Here is a 21,466-nt window from a genome sequence, read left to right on the forward strand (position 1 = left end):
ATGTGTTTGGATAGAACTGACATGCACATGTGGAAGGGAAAAACTGATTTATGAACAGAAACAACAACTGAGGGGAACAAACAGGAGTCTGATGAATGAAGGATGGAGATAAAAGTCCAGAAGTCAGCTGTACTGGACTGAACAGGTCTGCATAAAGCTCAGCTTTTCTGACGGTGGGACTCATACAGGTACATGTACCTGGTGTCACACATGTAAGATGATGTAGGATGAGAATTGTATGGACTATGAAACCTCTAATGTCCATGGAAAATTCGCGGATGCCGCATGTTCACAGTGCGCGCGCCCATCCCCTGGGCACTGCAGTGAAGACCCTGACCCAGTACTGCACAGACCAGGTCTACTGATGGAACAGGTCTACTGATGGAACAGGAGCCGCGGGCCCGCGGCAGGTGGATGATGCATCTGATTACTGAGGGAGGGGTCCGCGGACACGCCAAAACGGACCGGACCTCCACCTCTGCTTCCTCCTCCGTTTCCATCGCGCATCAGATGAGAGTAGGAGGAGCCTCAGAGCTCAGGCAGAGGGAAGGGGGCGGGGCTTTGGAGGGAGGTGGGTTGTTCATGTTCAAACTTTTACTAAGTGCTGTGAGACATGCCACATCTGTAGGTATAGCTTTAACTGTCCTAGTCCCTTTAGTCCTTTAACTGTCCTAGTCCCTTTAGGTCCTACTGGTCCTAGTCCCTTAGTCCTTACTGTCCTAGTCCCTTAGTCCTTTAACTGTCTAGTCCCTTTAGTCCCTTTAGTCCTTTAACTGTCCTAGTCCCTTTAGTCCCTTTAGTCCTTTAACTGTCCTAGTCCCTTTAGTCCCTTTAGTCCTTTAACTGTCCTAGTCCCTTTAGTCCTTTAACTGTCCTAGTCCCTTTAGTCCTTTAACTGTCCTAGTCCCATTAGTCCTTTAACTGTCCTAGTCCCTTTAGTCCTTTTAGTCCTTTAACTGTCCTAGTCCCTTTAGTCTTTTAACTGTCCTAGTCCCTTTAGTCCTTTGTTCCTTTGTTCAGTTTCATCACTTCTGTTCTGAGTTCTGTTAGAACTTCCACTCTACAAACACAACATTTAAATATAATAATAATAATAATAATGCTGGTGGTGGTTCCAGTCTTTACTTCTTCCTTTTGTTCATTTCCGCATTCTTGATCCAGTTCCGGTTCCGGGGTTCAGAAGGGCTGAGGCGCTTTGCGTAACAAGGAAAGGAAGCACCTTTCACGGACAGTCCGTGAACACACCATTCATCATGTGATTGAACCGAAAGGATCAGATTCAACATGGCGGAGGGCGGAACTGTTCCCGCCAAACCGGGTCTTCACTGACGGTGTCGGGGATGATCCGGGATGATCCGGGTTCTAGTTCATGTGAAAATAATGACATAAAACAGACACAGGACATGAAAACAGAACGGGTCTAACCCGGTTTAAACACTTGAATCTGTAAAAACAGGAGGACGGGCTCACAGCAATGCATTGTGGGAGCCGTGGTGTTCCCGCCCTGTTCAGACACTGACCTCTGGTGGCCAGACTGAGGAAGGACAACAACAAGGACCCCCCCCCCCCAAATAAATAAATAAATGATAAAAAATAATAATTTTAAAAAAAGGACCTGACGGAAACCAACGGGTGTGAATCAGCTCTGGTTCTAGTTGAACTTTGGAATGAAGGCAGAATTGAATTATTTGTGTCATAATATTTGATTTGAAGTCAATGAAATGCAAAAATATGTATATTTGAACCTATTGAATTTTTTTCTTTTTTCTTTCTTTCTTAAAAATAAAACAAAATAAAAGTAAAAAAAAAAATAATAAAATAAATAAAAAAATATAAAAAGTATAAATAAAAAATAAAATAAATAAAAAAATAAAAAAATAAATAAAATGAACCTGATGATTTGAATGTCAGTGTTTTTATTTTTAATTTCAATTATAAACTATAAAATTTAACAGAATCTAGATTTCTGTCTCATGATGACTTCAGTTAATATTATATTTTAAAAACATTTTAATAACAGACGGAACCTCTGTCATCGTTTGTTTGTTTGTTCCAGTTCAAAGTCTTTTTTTTTTTTATCTTTCTCTATTCATTGACTGAAGTTAAAGGTCAATAATCGTAAATGAATCTTAACACTTATTCAATATAACTGATTCTGTTTATTTATTTATCGTAATTTCCCCTGCGTTTTGTGGTTTTGTTTTTTGTGGTTATTTATTTATTCTATTGTTTACTTTTTTATTTGTGCGTCATTTCCGCCCTGTCTGTGTCCTTTAACTTGCAGCTGTAGAAATGAGACTTAGTTCCATTCATTTCCTTCATTCAGCAGAAACTGAATTAATGGAGTCCCAGATGGAACAGTAACAGGTCCAGTCCTGCTCTCCACAGCTGAAGGCTCATCCAAGCTTGTACATGCTCGCTCTGCACTGGAGCTCTCAGAGGATATTTGTACCAAAACTGACAAAACCTTATTGACTTTATCTGGAAAAAAAAAATCTCATCTCATTGGAAAAAGTGTGGTGATAAACAAGCTGAGTACTGGTGGGTTCAGTGTCCTGGATGTTCATCCTGTGCACTCCACGTTCCAGATGAAACGGTTCCAAAGGTCCTGAACACACCACAGTCCTGATGGAACTTTATTCCTACAGATGCATTTGAGGCTTTAGGAGGATGGAACTTTGTATTCAGATGGAACTACAGTCTAGAAAAGCTTCCTGTTCAACTTTCTGATGTTCATCAACAGTTCCTTTTATGTCGGTTCTTGGTATAGAAACAGAACTGTTCCCCTCACAAATGTTCGATATGGAAGAACCAGAATGTATGTTTGAAACGTAAGTCGTTGTTTTTAAAGAACTGGGCTGATAACGGAACACTGCTGGTCTGTCAGCTGTTTAACAGGAAGGTCACTTATTTACTTCTAGTGAATTTTTGTTGGAATCTAAAACTCCAGTACTCCCTAGAGAATCTGCCACTGTGTTGGATTCTGTCCCTTCAGGTTGAAAAACTCTGATATCTTCTACTATTAGTCCTTCAACAACCATTAGCCCTCAAACTGCACAATCAGAATTATACACAGGAAATTTACATCCATTCTGAAGTAAAAAAACCCAATAATAAATGCATTAGAAGTGATTGAAAGGATACAGTTTGTAAGGCAGCGTCCATCTGTTTTTGGAGTCGTTTCTGTTCTGATGTGGAATGGGAAAAGGTCTGGTTTTTACCAACGAAGGGTTTTATTTCAGATACAGTGACAGAGGTGTCTTTAGAACTGGTACACAGGTGTTATCCAGGTAATTTAACTCTGATTATCAGATCAGTGTCCACCCTTTTTGCTCATTTTGTCATAATTCAGATGAAACATGAACTCATTTGTTTTGTGCCTTTGGTCCAGTTTTTTGGTGCGATATCAATCTGTTTTTAAATAGAAAGCTGGATATTTCTTTGAACTTCAAAACTGAAGATATTTTATTTGGTTTCTTTATTACTGATTGGCCTGTTCGGAAATCGTTTATTCTTAATCTCATTTCCTTATTAGCTAAATGTCATGTACATACAAGCAGATGTGCCAATCAGAAGCCCAGCTCTGTGGTCTGTAAATCTGATCTGAAATCCTGTCTAGACACACTGAACTTCTGCACTAACCCTAAAGCTGTGAAGACTAAAGCCTTATGGGACCAGTTTAAGTTGTTATTTAGTTATTTTTATTTTGTTTTGTTTGTTTGTTTGTTGTTTTTTCCTCTTCTTGTTTATTCCTTTACCTTTATTTTATTTCATTTACTTACCTATTTATGTAATTGTATTTAATCTCTTCCTGCCTCACTCGAGCATTATGGGTTTTTTTCTCCATGCCATGTTCTGGTCTATGTGTATGCGGTATTTTGTAAATAAAGCATGAGAAAAAAAAAAAAAAAAACTTGCAGCCGCAGTTCTCCGCTCTGCCGCTCGGTGTCGCCGGTGCGCCTCCTGGCGTCATTAAAGTGCCCGGATGTTATTGTAGCTAGCTCCTTTAGCTAATCGGCTAGCCGCTGCCTTCTGCCGCTCCGGTCTGCCGCACCGCGGACTCTCGACCCTCGGACGCCCCCGGGCCTGATCCGCGCAGTTTGACCGTCGGTAACTGACGCCAGTGGTTTGTCATGATAGACGCTGAGTGAACGGTCCGGTATTTTTAATTCAAAACAGTGGTTTTCCAACCGATTTGGCGGGACCTGATCGGGTGAACAATACGAGCTAACGCTAACGCAGCTAAACACAGGCCAGTCTATTTCTTCGGTAGCTAACACAGCTAGCTTAGCGAGCTACCGCGGCTGCCATGGAAGACAAGTCCTTCACGAAAGAGTTAGATCAGTGGATCGAACAGCTAAACGAGTGCAAGCAGCTAACGGAGAACCAGGTCCGGACGCTCTGTGAGAAGGTAAGTCCGCCTCTGTGCTCCGGTTCGGGTCCATCCTTTGACTGTGGCCTACATTTGAAAAGCGGCTCCGGCTAGTTCCTGGAAGGAGCCAGGGCTAAGGCGCCGCTTTTCTGTCCGTTTTCGGCCGGTCATCCTGAACGTAGAGGAGTGAAAACCACTGCCAATCAAATGGTTCCCGAAGAATGTCCAAGTGTACCCGCCGCTCGGTCACTTTAATCCAAAATAAACCGAGTGAAAGAATACACTCGTCGTGTGAGTTTGAACAGGCCGTAGATCCGCATCTTTGACATTTGGTCCAGTGATTAGACGAGGCCCGTCTCACCGCCTGTTTATTGTAAATGGCGTTGGCTGTGCGCACTGACCTGCGCACTGGTCAGCCCATTCATTCAACTGGGTCCACCCGAACCCTATTTATGGAGGACCACATGGAGGACACAACCCTGAGAGAGGGGATGGTGGGGTCAGATGTGGTCCTGGTCTGGTCGTGGTACTTCTAGTACTTCTTTAAAGGGACCTGGACTGGCTTTGACCTGTGGTTCTGAGTGGGTTCTGGTTCTGAGTGGGTTCTGTTTCAGTCTGTGGTTCTGGGTCGGTTCTGTCTCAGTCTCTGCCTGTCGGTCTGAGTGGGTTCTGGTTCTGCCTTCACTTGGGTCTCATTGTTTGTAAACGTAAACCTAGTCGGACCCTGGAGGACCGGGTTCACTTCTGCTCAGTGTTTGAGCTCAGATGATCCTCATCTATGGTTTTAGTTTAAACCAGGGGGGTCAGACTCACTTTAGTTCAGGGTCCACATTCCGTCCAACAGCGGGCCGGACCGGTCCAATCGTACCAGTGACCAGTGTCATTAAGTCAAATGACAGGATGAAAATGTTTTTATCACCAAATGATTCTGTGAAGAATGAGACGAACCTGAACAACCATGAAACAGCTGACAGGAGTTCAGAAGAACAGGTGGACTGATGAGCAGTCTGGTTATGTTCCACATGTTCAGTCTGTTTATGTTCCACATGTTCAGTCTGTTTATTGATTGATTGATTGATGTATTTATTTCGAACATGAATGTCAAACAGAAGAAAATAAATAAACAACACTTAAACAGAAGACATATAATACATATTCGAAAAGGAGTGAGAAGAAGTACAACTTATAAACTCCACCCCTTCTCCTTCTGTAATTAATAACAATAATATCCTTCCTGGTCTAATCAGATCTATACACTATGCCATAATATGACTGATACTGACTAGTAAGTAATTAGGTTTCCAACTTTATATTATTATGAACAAATATACACTGAACAAAAATATAAACACACCACTTTTGTTTTTGCTCCCATTTTTCATGAGCTGAACTCAAAGATCTAAAACTTTTTCTGTGTACACACAAGGTTTATTTCTCTCAAATATTGTTCACAAATCTGTCTAAATTTGTGTTAGTGAACACTTCTTCTTTGCTGAGATAATCCATCCACCTCACAGGTGTGGCAGATCAAGATGCTGATTAGACAGCAGGATTTTTGCACAGGTGTGCCTTAGGCTGGCCACAATAAAAGGCCACTCCAAAATGTGCAGTTTTATCACACAGCACAATACCACAGATGTCACAAGTTTTGAGGGAATATGCACTGGTCATGCTGACTTCAGGAATCTCCACCAGAGCTTTTGCCTGTGAATTGAATGTTCATTTCTCTACCATAAGCCATCTCCAAAGCTGTTTCAGAGAATTCATGAAGAAGACTGTGCGAGGAAAATGGTGGTCACACCAAATACTGACTGGTTTTCTGACCCCCCTGGACCACCCAATACAGTAAAAGTGCACATTTTAGAGTGGCCTTTTATTGTGGCCAGCCTAAGTCACACCTGTGCAATAATCCTGCTGTCTAATCAGCATCTGGATCTGCCACACCTGTGAGGTGGATGGATTATCTCAGCAAAGGACAAAGGAGAAGTGCTCACTAACACAGATTTAGACAAATTTATGAACAATATTTGAGAGAAATAGGCCTTTTGTGTACGTAGAAAAAGTTTTAGATCTTTGAGTTCAGCTCATGAAAAATGGGAGCAAAACAAAAGTGGTGCGTTTATATTTTTGTTCAGTGTAATATGATTTACATACACACCTAATACAATAACACATATATGTAAATACATATTCATACACAGATCTATACACACATATACACCTACATATATGCTCACACACACCTATTCATACATGTACACACACTTACACACATACTTGTACATCATTAGAACCCCCAGTGTTCCCCCTCCCCTCCCTCCTCCCTGTACGTCTGTAAAATTGTGCCTTTGTTTGTCTTTTTAAATTCTTTCCTGCTCGGTCGTTGCTTTAACTCTATATTAAATCTGTTCCACAGTCTCACCCCTCTGACTGAAACACAAACACCCTTCCTAGTCGTGCGTATTAAGGGAATTTTAAAGTTAATTTTCCCCCTTAAATCATAACCCCCCCTCATGAGTACTGAATAATTTCTGTATATTTGTTGGTAATAGATTATTTTTGTCTTTGTCCATTATTGGAGCTGTTTGATGGTCCTCAGTGTCTGTGAACTGGAGTCATTCTGACTGTCAGAATAATGAGTGTGTGTTCCTGGTAGACAACAGTAGGATGATCCTCTGCTCTTTTTTGAATAACAGTTCGTGTCTGTAGTGAGCTCTGGTAGTTGTTACTCCAGACCTCAGCCCAGTCCTGTAAATATGGTGAAACTAGGGAACAGTACAGAGTGTGAAGTGACTTGTGATCCAAAACCTTCTTTGCTTTATTTATTATTTCGATGCTTCTGCAGACTTTAGTTTGTACATGTTTGATATGTGCTTTCCAACTGATTCTGTCATCAGTGGTTACCCCCAGAAATTTTATTTCATGTACTATCTCTATTTCAATTCTGTCTATTTTTATTGTTACCTGTGAATTATTTCTACAGTTACCAAATATTATTATTTTTGTCTTGCTAAGATTTAATGATAACCTGTTTCTGTCAAACCACATTTTTACTTTGTTCATTTCTGTAGTGACTTCCTCCTGTAATTTTTGTAAGTTATCCCCAGAGCAGAAAATATTTGTATCATCAGCAAAGAACACAAAGTGCAATACCTTAGAAACTTTACATATTTCATTTATATACAAAAGAAAAAAATTTAGGACCCAATACTGACCCCTGGGGGACCCCACAAGCAATGTCCAAACATGATGAATCACAGTCCCCCAGTTTCCCAAACTGCCGTCTGCCACTTAAAGAACTTTGGACCCAGTCCAGCACAGTCCCCCTTATGCCATACCGTTCCAGTTTAGTGAGGAATATTTTATGGTGATGGTGTCAAAGGCTTTTTTTAAATCAATAAATATTCCAGTGGCATATTGTTTATTATCTACAGCATTTGTGGTTTCTGCTGTTGCCTCACTTGTTGCCAGTGCTGTTGATCTGTTTGTCCTGAACTCGTACTGATTCTCTGCCAGTATTTTGTGCTTTTCTACGAATGTGTCCAGTCTGTTGTTGAAAAGTTTTCCAATATTTTTGAAAACTGTGGCAGTAAGGAGACAGGTGTGTACTCTGTGAACAGGTGTTTGTTTCCAGCCTTGTACAGAGGTTTGACTTTAGCTCTTTTCACTGTATGTGGAAATGAACTGGTTTGAAATGATCAGTTACATATGTAGGTTAGTGGTTTGGAAATCCCCTCAATGACCTTTTTTACCAGTGACATATTAATATCATTAAAGTCGTCGACAGTCTGTTCTTACATTTTCTAACAATATTAACAATTTCATTTTCATCCACTGCTTTTAGAAACGATGAGCACTGGTTTCTTTCTGATAAATGTTCTCCATATTTCCCTGGATCAAGGAATTTTCTTGCAAGATCCGGTCCTACATTTACAAAGAATTCATTCAAACTATCAGCCACCTGGTTCATGTGATAGTTTCCACTATCCTTATCAATAAAATACTGAGGCAGACTAGTATGGCTAGATCCATTTTTTATAATATTGTTTAGTATATTCCAGATAGTTTTAATGTTATTTTTGTTATCATCTAATATCCTCTTGTAATAATCTTTCTTACTTACCCTTATAATATTAGTTAATTTATTTTTATATTTTTTATATTTATTTTCTGCCTCTTTAGTTCTGTCTTATGAAATCTCTGTAAAGTTTATTTTTCTTTTTGCAGGCATTTTGTAGTCCTTTTGTTATCCATGGGCAATGAGCATATGATAGTTTTCTGTTATATTTCTTAACTGGACAATGTTTACTAGGCCTGTAACGGTACACGTACTGAACCGAACCGTTTCGGTACACACCTGTTCGGTTCGGTACACAGCTGTTCGGAACGGCACAGTATGTTGACAAAAAGAAAAAGGAACGAAAGACGTCATTTGATGCGGAACTTTAAATCCGCACAAGTTTCACATGGACATATTAAAGGACGCGCACACTGACCCGAAATACCAAATAGCAGCTGATACAAGGTTAAAAAAACAACAAATATGTTGTGAACCTGGAAGGAACAGACTGCAGACCCTCCAGCATCAGTCCAGTCCAGTTTGGATCAGTTCAGGTTCAGCTGAAAGACAACAACCAGGAAAGAGACGGAGAGAAGACGGACGTTGTTTGGCCCCTAGGAACTACGGTAGTTCTAAATCACACTAGCTCTCTCTCTCTCTCTCTCTCTCTCTCTCTCTCTCTCTCTCTCTCTCTCTCTCTCTCTCTCTCTCTCTCTCTCTCTCTCTCTCTCTCTCTCTCTCTCTCTCACGCACGCACGCTGTATAACAGAGGAATAGAACTCGGAGTTGGCCACTGAAATTATATAAAAATGAAGTTTCACTTTCGTTTCACGCCAGCGTTAGTTACGATAGTTATGGACCGGGCCCCCCCACCCCCCCAGCTCCGACCAAAAAAAACAACAACAAACAAACCATCCCCCAGACAAATTGCACATTGCGCGTGCATGCACGCACACACACACACACACACACACACACACAAAATGTCCTAAACAGTTTGTTCTCTGTCCTAAAATAAATAATTTGGTTCAGTTTGTTGTCAGTGTTGCTCTTCAGTTTGTTTCAACAGAATACCAGTTACCCTCCTGTTAATGTTGCACTTCATGCAGAATTTTTTTGTTATTTTTATGCAGAATGTGAACTGACAGAACTGGGATTAGATTTTTTTTGATTGTTCAAAACTACCTTATTAGGGAAAAGTGCAATACTAATGTTAAAAATACATTTAGTAATATTAATAATTTATTTTATTTTCTATTTGATTTGTAGCAGCAGAATTATATTATTCCTGTTTTTCTATATTCTATTGTGTCCAAAAATTGGGGGAAAAATGTTCAAAAATTCATAAATGTATTAAAGACATTTTGAGGGGTTTTCTTTCTTCCCGTACCGAACTGAAAAAAACCGAACCGTAGCTTTGAAAACCGAAAACGTACCGAACCGAAAATTTTGTGTACCGTTACAGGCCTAATGTTTACCATATAATGAGGTAAATATTCTGAGGAACTCATCATACGCAAGGTTTACATCTTTTTTCCTGTAAATGGTATCGCAGTTATACTCCAATAATTCCTGTTTAAGACTGTTTATGGATTTGTCAGATTTTACTCATCTATATTCCGTTTGTTTAACTTGTTTCTACATTTGATGTCATAGATTGTGAACACTAGCAAATGGTCACTGATGTCATTAATTAAAAGTCCACTTATTGTATTATTATCAATGTCATTGGTGAAAATATTATCAATGAGAGTGGCACGATGGGATGGAATTCTGCTGGGTCTGGGGATTTTTGGAAACAGGCTCATACTATATATTGTATTAATAAATTCATTTGTAGTTTTCTGTTTGTTGGGATTTAACATATCAATATTAAAATCCCCACATATGAAAATAGTTTTATTGCTTATTTTAGAGAATACTGATTCCATCCACTCGCTGAATGTACTAATGCTTGAGCCCGGTGCTCTGTAAATGCAGCTAACAATAATATTCTTGTATTTCTCCATGTGCACTTCAGTTGTTAATGTTCAAGGAGATTATCAATTACAGTTGTAATGTCAACCAAAACCCTGAAGTCTAAAGATTTATGAATATATAAAGCTACTCCTCCACCACTCTTATTTAATCTGTTATTATATCTGAATTCATAGCCTTCTAATTCAAAGTCTATACCCTTTTCAGCACTGATCCATGTTTCAGATACTGCTGTTACACTGAACGGCTGTGAAAATGTTTGTAGATAGTTCTTAATATTATTGAAATTTGCATATAAGCTTCTACTGTTGAAGTGGATGAGTGAAAATCTACCCTCAGATTTAATGTTCTGGTTGTATTGATCATCCGTGTAACAGCAGCAGTTATTATCTGTGGAGGAGAAAAAGTTCTTGTCCAGGTCTATATCCTGTTCCAAATCCATGATGCTGTGATCAGTGTATTCAAAGGTTTCCAGTTCCAGTTGCTGATATTCACTGGTCCTCTGTGTTATGGGACTACCTTCCCCGGATGTAGAGTGAGTTCTGTCATTGTTTGTAATGGTTGAGTTCTGTTGATGACCTCAGAGTCCAGTAGATCACCCAGATGATCCTGACCATCCTTGTTCCAGTAGATGTAGTCCAGTTTACAGTCAGTGGAATTTGTCCAGTTCACTCATATTCCTGATGCAGATCCCTTTGGCTTCCTCAGGGGTCCCGTTTAACTTTAGGAATACTTTACAGTTGGATGTCCAGGTGTTTTGTATTTTTTCTGTTTCTGTAGCTGGCGTGCTCTTCTGGCTATGTCGGCATTGTGTTTGGCTAGGTGCTCGTTTATGAAGACATCTGCTCCCTTCAGCTTTCTTCCTTGTTTCAGAAGCGTTGTCTTTTGTTTCCTGTTTATGAATCGGATTATTACTGCAGGCCTGTCACTGGCCTTTCTTCTGGGTAGTGGGTGGCAGGTCTCCATGTTGTTCCAGTCCAACTTTAGCTCCTTGGACTGTACAAAGCCAACCACCTGATGCCCCACACAGTCAGACTCCAGCTCACCAGGCTCTCCTCCATTGTCGGCGGTCACCGCTCGCGCGTATGACCGGGGCTTTATTTGGAGTCTGGTGATGATCACATCATTGACCCGCATATACTGCTCCAGGTCCGCGACTCTGCTCTCCAGATGGGCAATACGCTTATCTCTTTCGGCATTCAGCAGCCTCAGTGCCTTCACTTCCTCTACCAGATCCATGATGCTCTTCTGTTGGAGCTGAACAGCAGAAACTTCCTCTGTTATGAAGTCTAGCAATTTTTTAATATCCTAGACTTCCTCGGTCGTCGGATTCTTCTTCGGACCCATGTCGCTAATTTAATTGGCACAATAAAGTCTTTTTGCCGGTAGATCTGCCGGCGCCGGGGTTACCCGGGGTTAACACTAACACCGCACAACTCGCAGACAGGAAGCCCCAACTCCCTTTATGTTCCACATGTGCAGTCTGTTTATGTTCTACATGTGCAGTCTGTATATGTTCCACATGTGCAGTCTGTATATGTTCCACATGTGCAGTCTGTTTATGTTCTACATGTGCAGTCTGTATATGTTCTACATGTGCAGTCTGTTTATGTTCCACATGTGCAGTCTGTTTATGTTCTACATGTTTAATCTGTTTATGTTCCACATGTGCAGTCTGTTTATGTTCTACATGTTTAATCTGTTTATGTTCTACATGTGCAGTCTGTATATGTTCTACATGTGCAGTCTGTTTATGTTCTACATGTGCAGTCTGTTTATGTTCTACATGTGCAGTCTGTTTATGTTCTACATGTGCAGTCTGTTTATGTTCCACATGTGCAGTCTGTATATGTTCTACATGTGCAGTCTGTTTATGTTCTACATGTTTAGTCTGTTATGTTCTACATGTGCAGTCTGTTTATGTTCCACATGTGCAGTCTGTTTATGTTCTACATGTTTAGTCTGTTTATGTTCTACATGTTTAGTCTGTATATGTTCTACATGTGCAGTCTGTTTATGTTCCACATGTGCAGTCTGTTTATGTTCTACATGTTTAATCTGTTTATGTTCCACATGTTTAATCTGTTTATGTTCCACATGTGCAGTCTGTTTATGTTCTACATGTGCAGTCTGTTTATGTTCTACATGTTTAGTCTGTTTATGTTCTACATGTTTAGTCTGTTTATGTTCCACATGTTTAGTCTGTTTATGTTCTACATGTTTAGTCTGTTTATGTTCCACATGTGCAGTCTGTTTATGTTCTACATGTTTAGTCTGTTTATGTTCTACATGTGCAGTCTGTTTATGTTCCACATGTGCAGTCTGTTTATGTTCTACATGTTTAGTCTGTTTATGTTCCACATGTGCAGTCTGTTTATGTTCCACATGTTCTGTAGAACATAAACAGAACATGTAGAACATGTTCTGTTCTGTTTGTGTCATGAATCCACTTCCTGTCATGAAGCCCTTCATCGCTGTCAGGATCTGGGGTTAGGGTTAGTCCTTAAACCTGTGAATGTGGGTTAGGGCCCTGGGTTAGGGTTAGTCCTTAAACCTGTGAATGTGGGTTAGGGTCCTGGGTTAGGGTTAGTCCTTAAACCTGTGAATGTGGGTTAGGGTCCTGGGTTAGGGTTAGTCCTTAAACCTGTGAATGTGGGTTAGGGCCCTGGGTTAGGGTTAGTCCTTAAACCTGTGAATGTGGGTTAGGGCCCTGGGTTAGGGTTAGTCCTTAAACCTGTGAATGTGGGTTAGGGTCCTGGGTTAGGGTTAGTCCTTAAACCTGTGAATGTGGGTTAGGGTCCTGGGTTAGGGTTAGTCCTTAAACCTGTGAATGTGGGTTAGGGCCCTGGGTTAGGGTTAGTCCTTAAACCTGTGAATGTGGGTTAGGGTCCTGGGTTAGGGTTAGTCCTTAAACCTGTGAATGTGGGTTAGGGTCCTGGGTTAGGGTTAGTCCTTAAACCTGTGAATGTGGGTTAGGGCCCTGGGTTAGGGTTAGTCCTTAAACCTGTGAATGTGGGTTAGGGTCCTGGGTTAGGGTTAGTCCTTAAACCTGTGAATGTGGGTTAGGGTCCTGGGTTAGGGTTAGTCCTTAAACCTGTGAATGTGGGTTAGGGCCCTGGGTTAGGGTTAGTCCTTAAACCTGTGAATGTGGGTTAGGGTCCTGGGTTAGGGTTAGTCCTTAAACCTGTGAATGTGGGTTAGGGTCCTGGGTTAGGGTTAGTCCTTAAACCTGTGAATGTGGGTTAGGGCCCTGGGTTAGGGTTAGTCCTTCAACCTGTGAATGTGGGTTAGGGTCCTGGGTTAGGGTTAGTCCTTAAACCTGTGAATGTGGGTTAGGGCCCTGGGTTAGGGTTAGTCCTTAAACCTGTGAATGTGGGTTAGGGTCCTGGGTTAGGGTTAGTCCTTAAACCTGTGAATGTGGGTTAGGGCCCTGGGTTAGGGTTAGTCCTTAAACCTGTGAATGTGGGTTAGGGTCCTGGGTTAGGGTTAGTCCTTAAACCTGTGAATGTGGGTTAGGGCCCTGGGTTAGGGTTAGTCCTTAAACCTGTGAATGTGGGTTAGGGCCCTGGGTTAGGGTTAGTCCTTCAACCTGTGAATGTGGGTTAGGGCCCTGGGTTAGGGTTAGTCCTTCAACCTGTGAATGTGGGTTAGGGCCCTGGGTTAGGGTTAGTCCTTAAACCTGTGAATGTGGGTTAGGGCCCTGGGTTAGGGTTAGTCCTTAAACCTGTGAATGTGGGTTAGGGCCCTGGGTTAGGGTTAGTCCTTAAACCTGTGAATGTGGGTTAGGGCCCTGGGTTAGGGTTAGTCCTTAAACCTGTGAATGTGGGTTAGGGCCCTGGGTTAGGGTTAGTCCTTAAACCTGTGAATGTGGGTTAGGGTTATGCCACGTTTCCACTACGTGGAACCGGCTCGACTCCACTCTGGTACCAGGTCCTATTCCAGACCGTTTCCATTCCAGGATACTCCCCACTTTACAGTACCTGGTTGTCATAGCGATGCGGCGCATTATTTCCGTGTCGTCTGCTCAGAGTTGCTGAAAACTCACTCATTGCCGGTTGTCTGGTCTGAATGTTTCCGTCTTCCACCACAGACTGAAGCTCCTGGACCGACCCTGGTGGAGTTTATCTGTTCTCATGTGGATTACTGGACCCACAGATTGACTGTCCACTAACACATCTGTCTTTAGCTTACCGGCCGACAGGCTTTGAATTTGGCCGGTAAGCTACAGGGCCATTGGTCCTATTTTTTGTAAAGGGCGGGTCACACAGAAAACTGTCCGACCAATCAGTGGTCTGCAGTGTTATGTGTCATGGTTCAGTATCACTTGGACCCTCAGCAGAGGTGATACCAAAAATCTAGGACCAGGTACCAGATTCCAGGTCCTTTTATGGAATGGAAACGCTAAAAGTCCGGGTCAAGTCGAGCCGGTACCACACAGCATTAGAAAGTCAGATGTCATCATGTCTGGATCAGAACCATGTTCTGTTTCTGATGTCTGTTCAGTTTGAATCCAAATGAAATGAACTGTCACGTGGTGATGGTGGTGGTGGTGTGATTCTTCCTGTCATTTTCCTCAGTTGATGAACTTTACTCTGCTGCTGTTTTCTGTTGATTTTCACCGGGGTGGCCGTCCCTCTGCCCCGGCAGCAGATGACCGTCTGCCCCGGCGGCAGCAGTGGTCATCTGTCCACCCCAACGGCGGTTGACCATCTGCTCTGGCGGCGGCGGTCATCTGTCTGGCGGCAGTGGCAGCGGTCATCTGTCCGCCCCGGTGGCAGCGGTCATCTGTCGGCGGCGGTGGCGCCCTGGTAGGTCCATGCTTTGGTTTGAATGTGACTAATGGCGGTGGTCTGTGTTTGTTTTTCAGGCCAAGGAGATCCTGACCAAGGAGTCCAATGTGCAGGAGGTGAGATTTCCCATCACGCCTCAGTGTGAAGTCAGGAAGCAGCTGACGGACAGACCAGTAGGGTCTGGATGGATCCAGTTCAGACGGTCTGCAGGTCCAGATCTGAGCCCAGATAACTGTTAACTTGGAGTCCAACTGTACTGTCTGTGTTCCATCTACAACCAAGAAGAACAGAACAGCAGAAGTGCACCTGCACTAGAACCCACTGAAGGAACCACCAGGACATGCTCTCCCCCTCTGACCTTCCATGACCTCTGACCTTTAATGACCGCTGATGACCTCTGACCTAGAATAACCTCTGACCTTCAATGACCTCTGACCTTCAATGACCCCTGACCTTCAATGAACATGAACAGATGAACACCCATTCGTTTGTTTAATTATTGACTGAATATGAAAAGTCAAACTGTTGAAATCAAACACATTAAATCACAATTAACAGTTTGACTGAATAATAAAAATAATAATAATAATAATAATCCCATCCTATCTGATTCTAATTCCAGTCCTTGTGCTTCAGTAGAACCTTCGTTCATGAACTGATGAATGTGTTTGAAACATCAGTGCTTCAGCAGGATGTTGGTTCTGGTTCCTGTTCCAGTTCCACCGTGTTTCCAGTGTAAACCCAGACCCAGTTCCTTTCAGAACCTGAAAGGACCTGTCATGTTTCCACCTCAGTGGGTCGGACCCATCGGTGTTGGATCTGGATCCGGGTCTCAGATGAACCTAATGTAATCACAGTTTCCATGGGAACGGAGTCTCACCACTCAGACCTTCATCTGGTTCTGATGAAAATCCACAATAGACTCAAGTCCAAAGGTCCACCATCCACCAGGACCAGGGTCCATCAGGACCTGATGGATCCTGATCCGGTTCCAAAAGTTTGGCGGTTTGAGTCAGTTTAGTGTGAACACGTTCAGCTGAAGGTGGTGGAGAACACGGAACCAGAACCAACAGTCAAACACACCAGGACCGCTCCAGTTCTGGTCCAATTCTGGTCCAGGTCCACGGGTTCTAAGAGCCGTTCCCTGTGGTTGCAGGTGCGATGCCCAGTCACAGTGTGCGGAGACGTCCACGGTCAGTTCCACGACCTGATGGAGCTGTTTAAGATCGGAGGGAAGTCCCCCGACACCAACTACCTGTTCATGGGAGACTACGTGGACAGAGGGTACTACTCTGTGGAGACCGTCACACTGCTGGTCACACTAAAGGTACCCTAGAACCAACACAGAACCAATACAGAACCAACACACAACCCACACAGATCCAACACAATAGAACCCACACAGAACCTACGTGGACAGAGGGTACTACTCTGTGGAGACCGTCACACTGCTGGTCACACTAAAGGTACCTAGAACCAACACAGAACCAACATAGAACCCACACGGAACCAACACAACCGTCACTGGCAGACTGTACTGGGACTGGGTCTGTGTCCAGACTCAAACCTGGTCTGGACTCGGTACAGAACCCATGGCGGTCCGATCAGTTCCGCGGCTCACCGCTGCAGTCCAGTTGGTCGGTTCCACCGCTCACCGCTGTCCACGCCGTCTCTTGCAGGTCCGGTTCCAGGAGCGGATCACCATCCTGCGGGGGAACCACGAGTCGCGGCAGATCACGCAGGTCTACGGCTTCTACGACGAGTGCCTGAGGAAGTACGGCAACGCCAACGTGTGGAAGTACTTCACAGACCTGTTCGACTACCTGCCGCTGACTGCACTGGTGGATGGACAGGTGAGAGCGTCGTCATGGTGACCAGTCCGACCACACCTGACCTAAACTGAGCTGACCTGTGTTCTGATGTGGTCCCTTTCAGATCTTCTGTCTGCATGGAGGACTGTCCCCGTCCATAGACACCCTGGACCACATACGAGCCCTGGACCGCCTGCAGGAAGTCCCACATGAGGTAGGTAGACCGGCACCTGGACCAGGAGAGACCAGTAAGACCAGTTCCCTCTAACCAGATCTCAGTTCAAACCCTGGTCCTCAGTGTGTAGACCCTCAGACCTGGTCCTCAGTGTGTAGACTCTCAGACCTGGTCCTCAGTGTGTAGACTCTCAGACCTGGTCCTCAATGTCTAGACTCTCAGACCTGGTCCTCAGTGTCTAGACCCTCAGACCTGGTCCTCAGTGTGTAGACCCTCAGACCTGGTCCTCAGTGTGTAGACTCTCAGACCTGGTCCTCAATGTCTAGACTCTCAGACCTGGTCCTCAGTGTCTAGACCCTCAGACCTGGTCCTCAGTGTGTAGACCCTCAGACCTGGTCTCAGACCTGGTTCTTAGTCTTGTTTGTTGCTGTTGCTGGTCCTTGGACCTGCAGACCCACGTGGTCCGTACTGATCCTGATGGTGCGTTTAGGGTCCCATGTGCGACCTGCTGTGGTCGGATCCTGACGACCGCGGTGGGTGGGGCATCTCACCTCGGGGGGCGGGCTACACCTTCGGACAGGACATCTCGGAAACCTTCAACCACGCCAACGGCCTCACCCTGGTGTCCCGCGCACACCAGCTCGTCATGGAGGTAAGACCCAGACCCCCGAACCCCAAGCCGCCGGGCTCCTATTGGCCCTGGCGGTCAGCTGATCTGTGTGTGTTTGTTTCCAGGGTTACAACTGGGGCCACGATAAGAACGTGGTGACCATCTTCAGTGCACCCAACTACTGCTACCGCTGCGGAAACCAGGCGGCCATCATGGAACTGGACGACACCCTCAAATACTCGTTGTGAGTACAGACTCTGACCCACATCAGACCTGGACCTGTTGGACCCACATAGGACCTGGACCTGTTAGACCTATCTGACCCACATAGGACCTGGATCAGTTAGATCTGTTTGACCCAGGTTGGACCTGGATCGGTCAGATCTATCCGACCCTCAGGTCCAGGTCCAGGGTTTTTCTATTGGTTCTTTGTTGTTCTTTCATGTGGTGTCTGATGTTTCTTTTGATCTGATTGGTTCCTTCTAACTCCTCCTCCTCTTCCTGTTTCAGCCTTCAGTTTGACCCCGCCCCCCGCCGCGGCGAGCCCCATGTGACCAGACGCACTCCTGACTACTTCCTGTGAATGTCCAAAGCCTCCCCTGTCAATCACCTACAGAGCTCCGCCCCCTGCCCTCCCACCTTCATTCTTTCAGGCGGAAAGGCGGAAACTAGAACCGAGGATTGGCCCGTCAGCGCAGAGCTCCGCCCCCTTCAGCTGTCCGTCATTAACGCTGTGCTTCTGGAAACCCCGCCTCCCTGTGTTTCTGTTGTTTTTCTGTTTCTGTTTGAACCATGAATAAAACTTCCACCGTGGACCAAATGTGCCATAATCGGATCCTTTTCCTCCATCTGCTCCTCCTCCTCCTTCTGTTGGACTCCTCCTTTCTTCTCCTCCTCCCCTCTCTCTCTCTCTCTCTCTCTCACGGCGTCTGTGCTTCTTTCTTTCTGTTGTGAATGAGTCGAGTGCGTGTGCTTGGCCGTAGCTGTGCGTTGTGTTCAGGTGCGCTCGGTCGTCTCCACTCTGATCGCTGTCATTGAATCCAAACCAGACGACCAATCAATAAAATGTCCTGTTGACAAACCAGACGCTGTCTGAGTCTTCACTGACCACACCCACTGCACACTGGCACCGCCCACTGGGTTCGTGGGACCTCAGAGGGGTCGAACGTTCGGCCCGTGGACCCAAACGGGACCAGGACCCAAACCTGTTGGAGGTCCTGGACTGTTCAGATCTACTGATCCCTCCCACAGGACGGATTAGCGCCGCCTCGGATACACAAAAACACCGGCGACTACGACAACAAAGTCGTAACATTTTGAGAATAAATTCACATTGTGACGAAAAAGTTCAAATTCAGACACTTTAAACCTTTTTGATTTTCCTGTTCCAGCGAACGCAACAAACCAAACATCTGCTTTCACTGCTGTTGGAGTGGACCACTAAGGCTAACATGTGGGGTGGTGGGTGCGGCTAACAGGTGCAGTATTTGGTGGGCGGGGCTAATAGGTGCAGTATTTTGTGGGTGGGGCTAATAGGCTCAGCATTTGGTGGGTGGGGCTAAATGATGCAGTATTTGATGGGCGGGGCTAATAGTCTTAGTATTTGATGGGTTGACTAATAGGTGTTGTATTTGGTGGGCGGGGCTAATAGTCTCAGTATTTGATGGGTGGGCTAATAGGTGTTGTATTTGGTGGGCGGGGCTAATAGTCTCGGTATTTGATGGGTGGGGCTTATCGGCATTCAAGTCCTGAAGCTAAGACTTCATTTGTTCTCCTAGTGGGCATGGTTCTTCTGCTAAGTAGCTCCTCCTCCCATGGGACGGTCAGTCCACCAGGCCCCGCCTTCTCGTCATAGACTGGATCACATGGTCCTCTGACGTAGACCGGCTCCTCCTCAGATCCAGGTAAAGGGTCCTTAAAGGGTTAAAGGGTATTTAAAGGGTCCAGTCCGACCCTTTGGTTGTATTTATGAAACGCTTAAATTCCTCTGAACGGTCACAGACGTTCTGATCATTTTTGGTCATTTCAGTCTAAAATGGATCAGAACCAGTTCAATACAGTCAGAATAAAGTAGAAGTAAAGACAACTGGACACGTGTCTGAGTGTAAACAAAAAAAGGTAGACGACACAGAAGTGTTGACATTTACACACTAACCTTTTCTAAAAACTGAACGTGAAGCGTTGTCATAGAAGATGAAAAACTACAGAACGGACCTGTGTTCATACGAGTCTGTGTTCATGAGTCTGTGTTCATACGAGTCTGTGTTCATACGAGTCTGTGTTCATGAGTCTGTGTTCATACGAGTCTGTGTTCATACGAGTCTGTGTTCATGAGTCTGTGTTCATACGAGTCTGTGTTCATACGAGTCTGTGTTCATGAGTCTGTGTTCATACGAGTCTGTGTTCATGAGTCTGTGTTCACGAGTCTGTGTTCATACGAGTCTGTGTTCATGAGTCTGTGTTCATACGAGTCTGTGTTCATGAGTCTGTGTTCATACGAGTCTGTGTTCATACGAGTCTGTGTTCATGAGTCTGTGTTCATACGAGTCTGTGTTCATGAGTCTGTGTTCATACGAGTCTGTGTTCACGAGTCTGTGTTCATACGAGTCTGTGTTCATACGAGTCTGTGTTCATGAGTCTGTGTTCATACGAGTCTGTGTTCATGAGTCTGTGTTCACGAGTCTGTGTTCATGAGTCTGTGTTCATACGAGTCTGTGTTCATACGAGTCTGTGTTCATACGAGTCTGTGTTCATGAGTCTGTGTTCATGAGTCTGTGTTCATACGAGTCTGTGTTCATGAGTCTGTGTTCATACGAGTCTGTGTTCATACGAGTCTGTGTTCATGAGTCTGTGTTCATACGAGTCTGTGTTCATGAGTCTGTGTTCATACGAGTCTGTGTTCATACGAGTCTGTGTTCATACGAGTCTGTGTTCATGAGTCTGTGTTCATACGAGTCTGTGTTCATACGAGTCTGTGTTCATGAGTCTGTGTTCATACGAGTCTGTGTTCATACGAGTCTGTGTTCATGAGTCTGTGTTCATACGAGTCTGTGTTCATACGAGTCTGTGTTCATGAGTCTGTGTTCATACGAGTCTGTGTTCATGAGTCTGTGTTCATACGAGTCTGTGTTCATGAGTCTGTGTTCATACGAGTCTGTGTTCATACGAGTCTGTGTTCATACGAGTCTGTGTTCATGAGTCTGTGTTCATACGAGTCTGTGTTCATGAGTCTGTGTTCATGAGTCTGTGTTCATACGAGTCTGTGTTCATACGAGTCTGTGTTCATGAGTCTGTGTTCATACGAGTCTGTGTTCATGAGTCTGTGTTCATACGAGTCTGTGTTCATACGAGTCTGTGTTCATGAGTCTGTGTTCATACGAGTCTGTGTTCATACGAGTCTGTGTTCATGAGTCTGTGTTCATACGAGTCTGTGTTCATGAGTCTGTGTTCATACGAGTCTGTTCATACGAGTCTGTGTTCATACGAGTCTGTGTTCATGAGTCTGTGTTCATACGAGTCTGTGTTCATACGAGTCTGTGTTCATGAGTCTGTTTCATACGAGTCTGTGTTCATGAGTCTGTGTTCATACGAGTCTGTGTTCATACGAGTCTGTTCATGAGTCTGTGTTCATACGAGTCTGTGTTCATACGAGTCTGTGTTCATGAGTCTGT

At 44.1% G+C, this 21,466-nt stretch overlaps 1 protein-coding gene and 1 non-coding gene across 2 annotated transcripts; one reads left to right on the top strand and one right to left on the bottom strand.

Moving 5' to 3' along the window:
• Positions 1-1,174: 1,174 nt before the first annotated feature.
• On the bottom strand, positions 1,175-1,274 carry LOC115416127 (small nucleolar RNA U13). Its single transcript, XR_003934923.1, has one exon. It is a non-coding gene; the product is annotated as a small nucleolar RNA U13 (small nucleolar RNA).
• A 2,721-nt stretch (positions 1,275-3,995) lies between these two features.
• Positions 3,996-18,879, top strand: LOC115416121 (serine/threonine-protein phosphatase 2A catalytic subunit beta isoform). Its single transcript, XM_030129838.1, has 8 exons — positions 3,996-4,411; positions 15,277-15,315; positions 16,356-16,526; positions 16,879-17,052; positions 17,135-17,224; positions 17,676-17,837; positions 17,921-18,039; positions 18,306-18,879. Exons 1-8 carry the CDS (start codon positions 4,310-4,312, stop codon positions 18,376-18,378), a joined length of 930 nt encoding a protein of 309 aa, XP_029985698.1. The 5' UTR covers positions 3,996-4,309; the 3' UTR covers positions 18,379-18,879.
• The last annotated feature ends 2,587 nt before the right edge of the window (positions 18,880-21,466 follow it).

Source organism: Sphaeramia orbicularis, unplaced genomic scaffold, assembly GCF_902148855.1.
Source record: "Sphaeramia orbicularis unplaced genomic scaffold, fSphaOr1.1, whole genome shotgun sequence".
NCBI classification, from domain to species: domain Eukaryota; kingdom Metazoa; phylum Chordata; class Actinopteri; order Kurtiformes; family Apogonidae; genus Sphaeramia; species Sphaeramia orbicularis.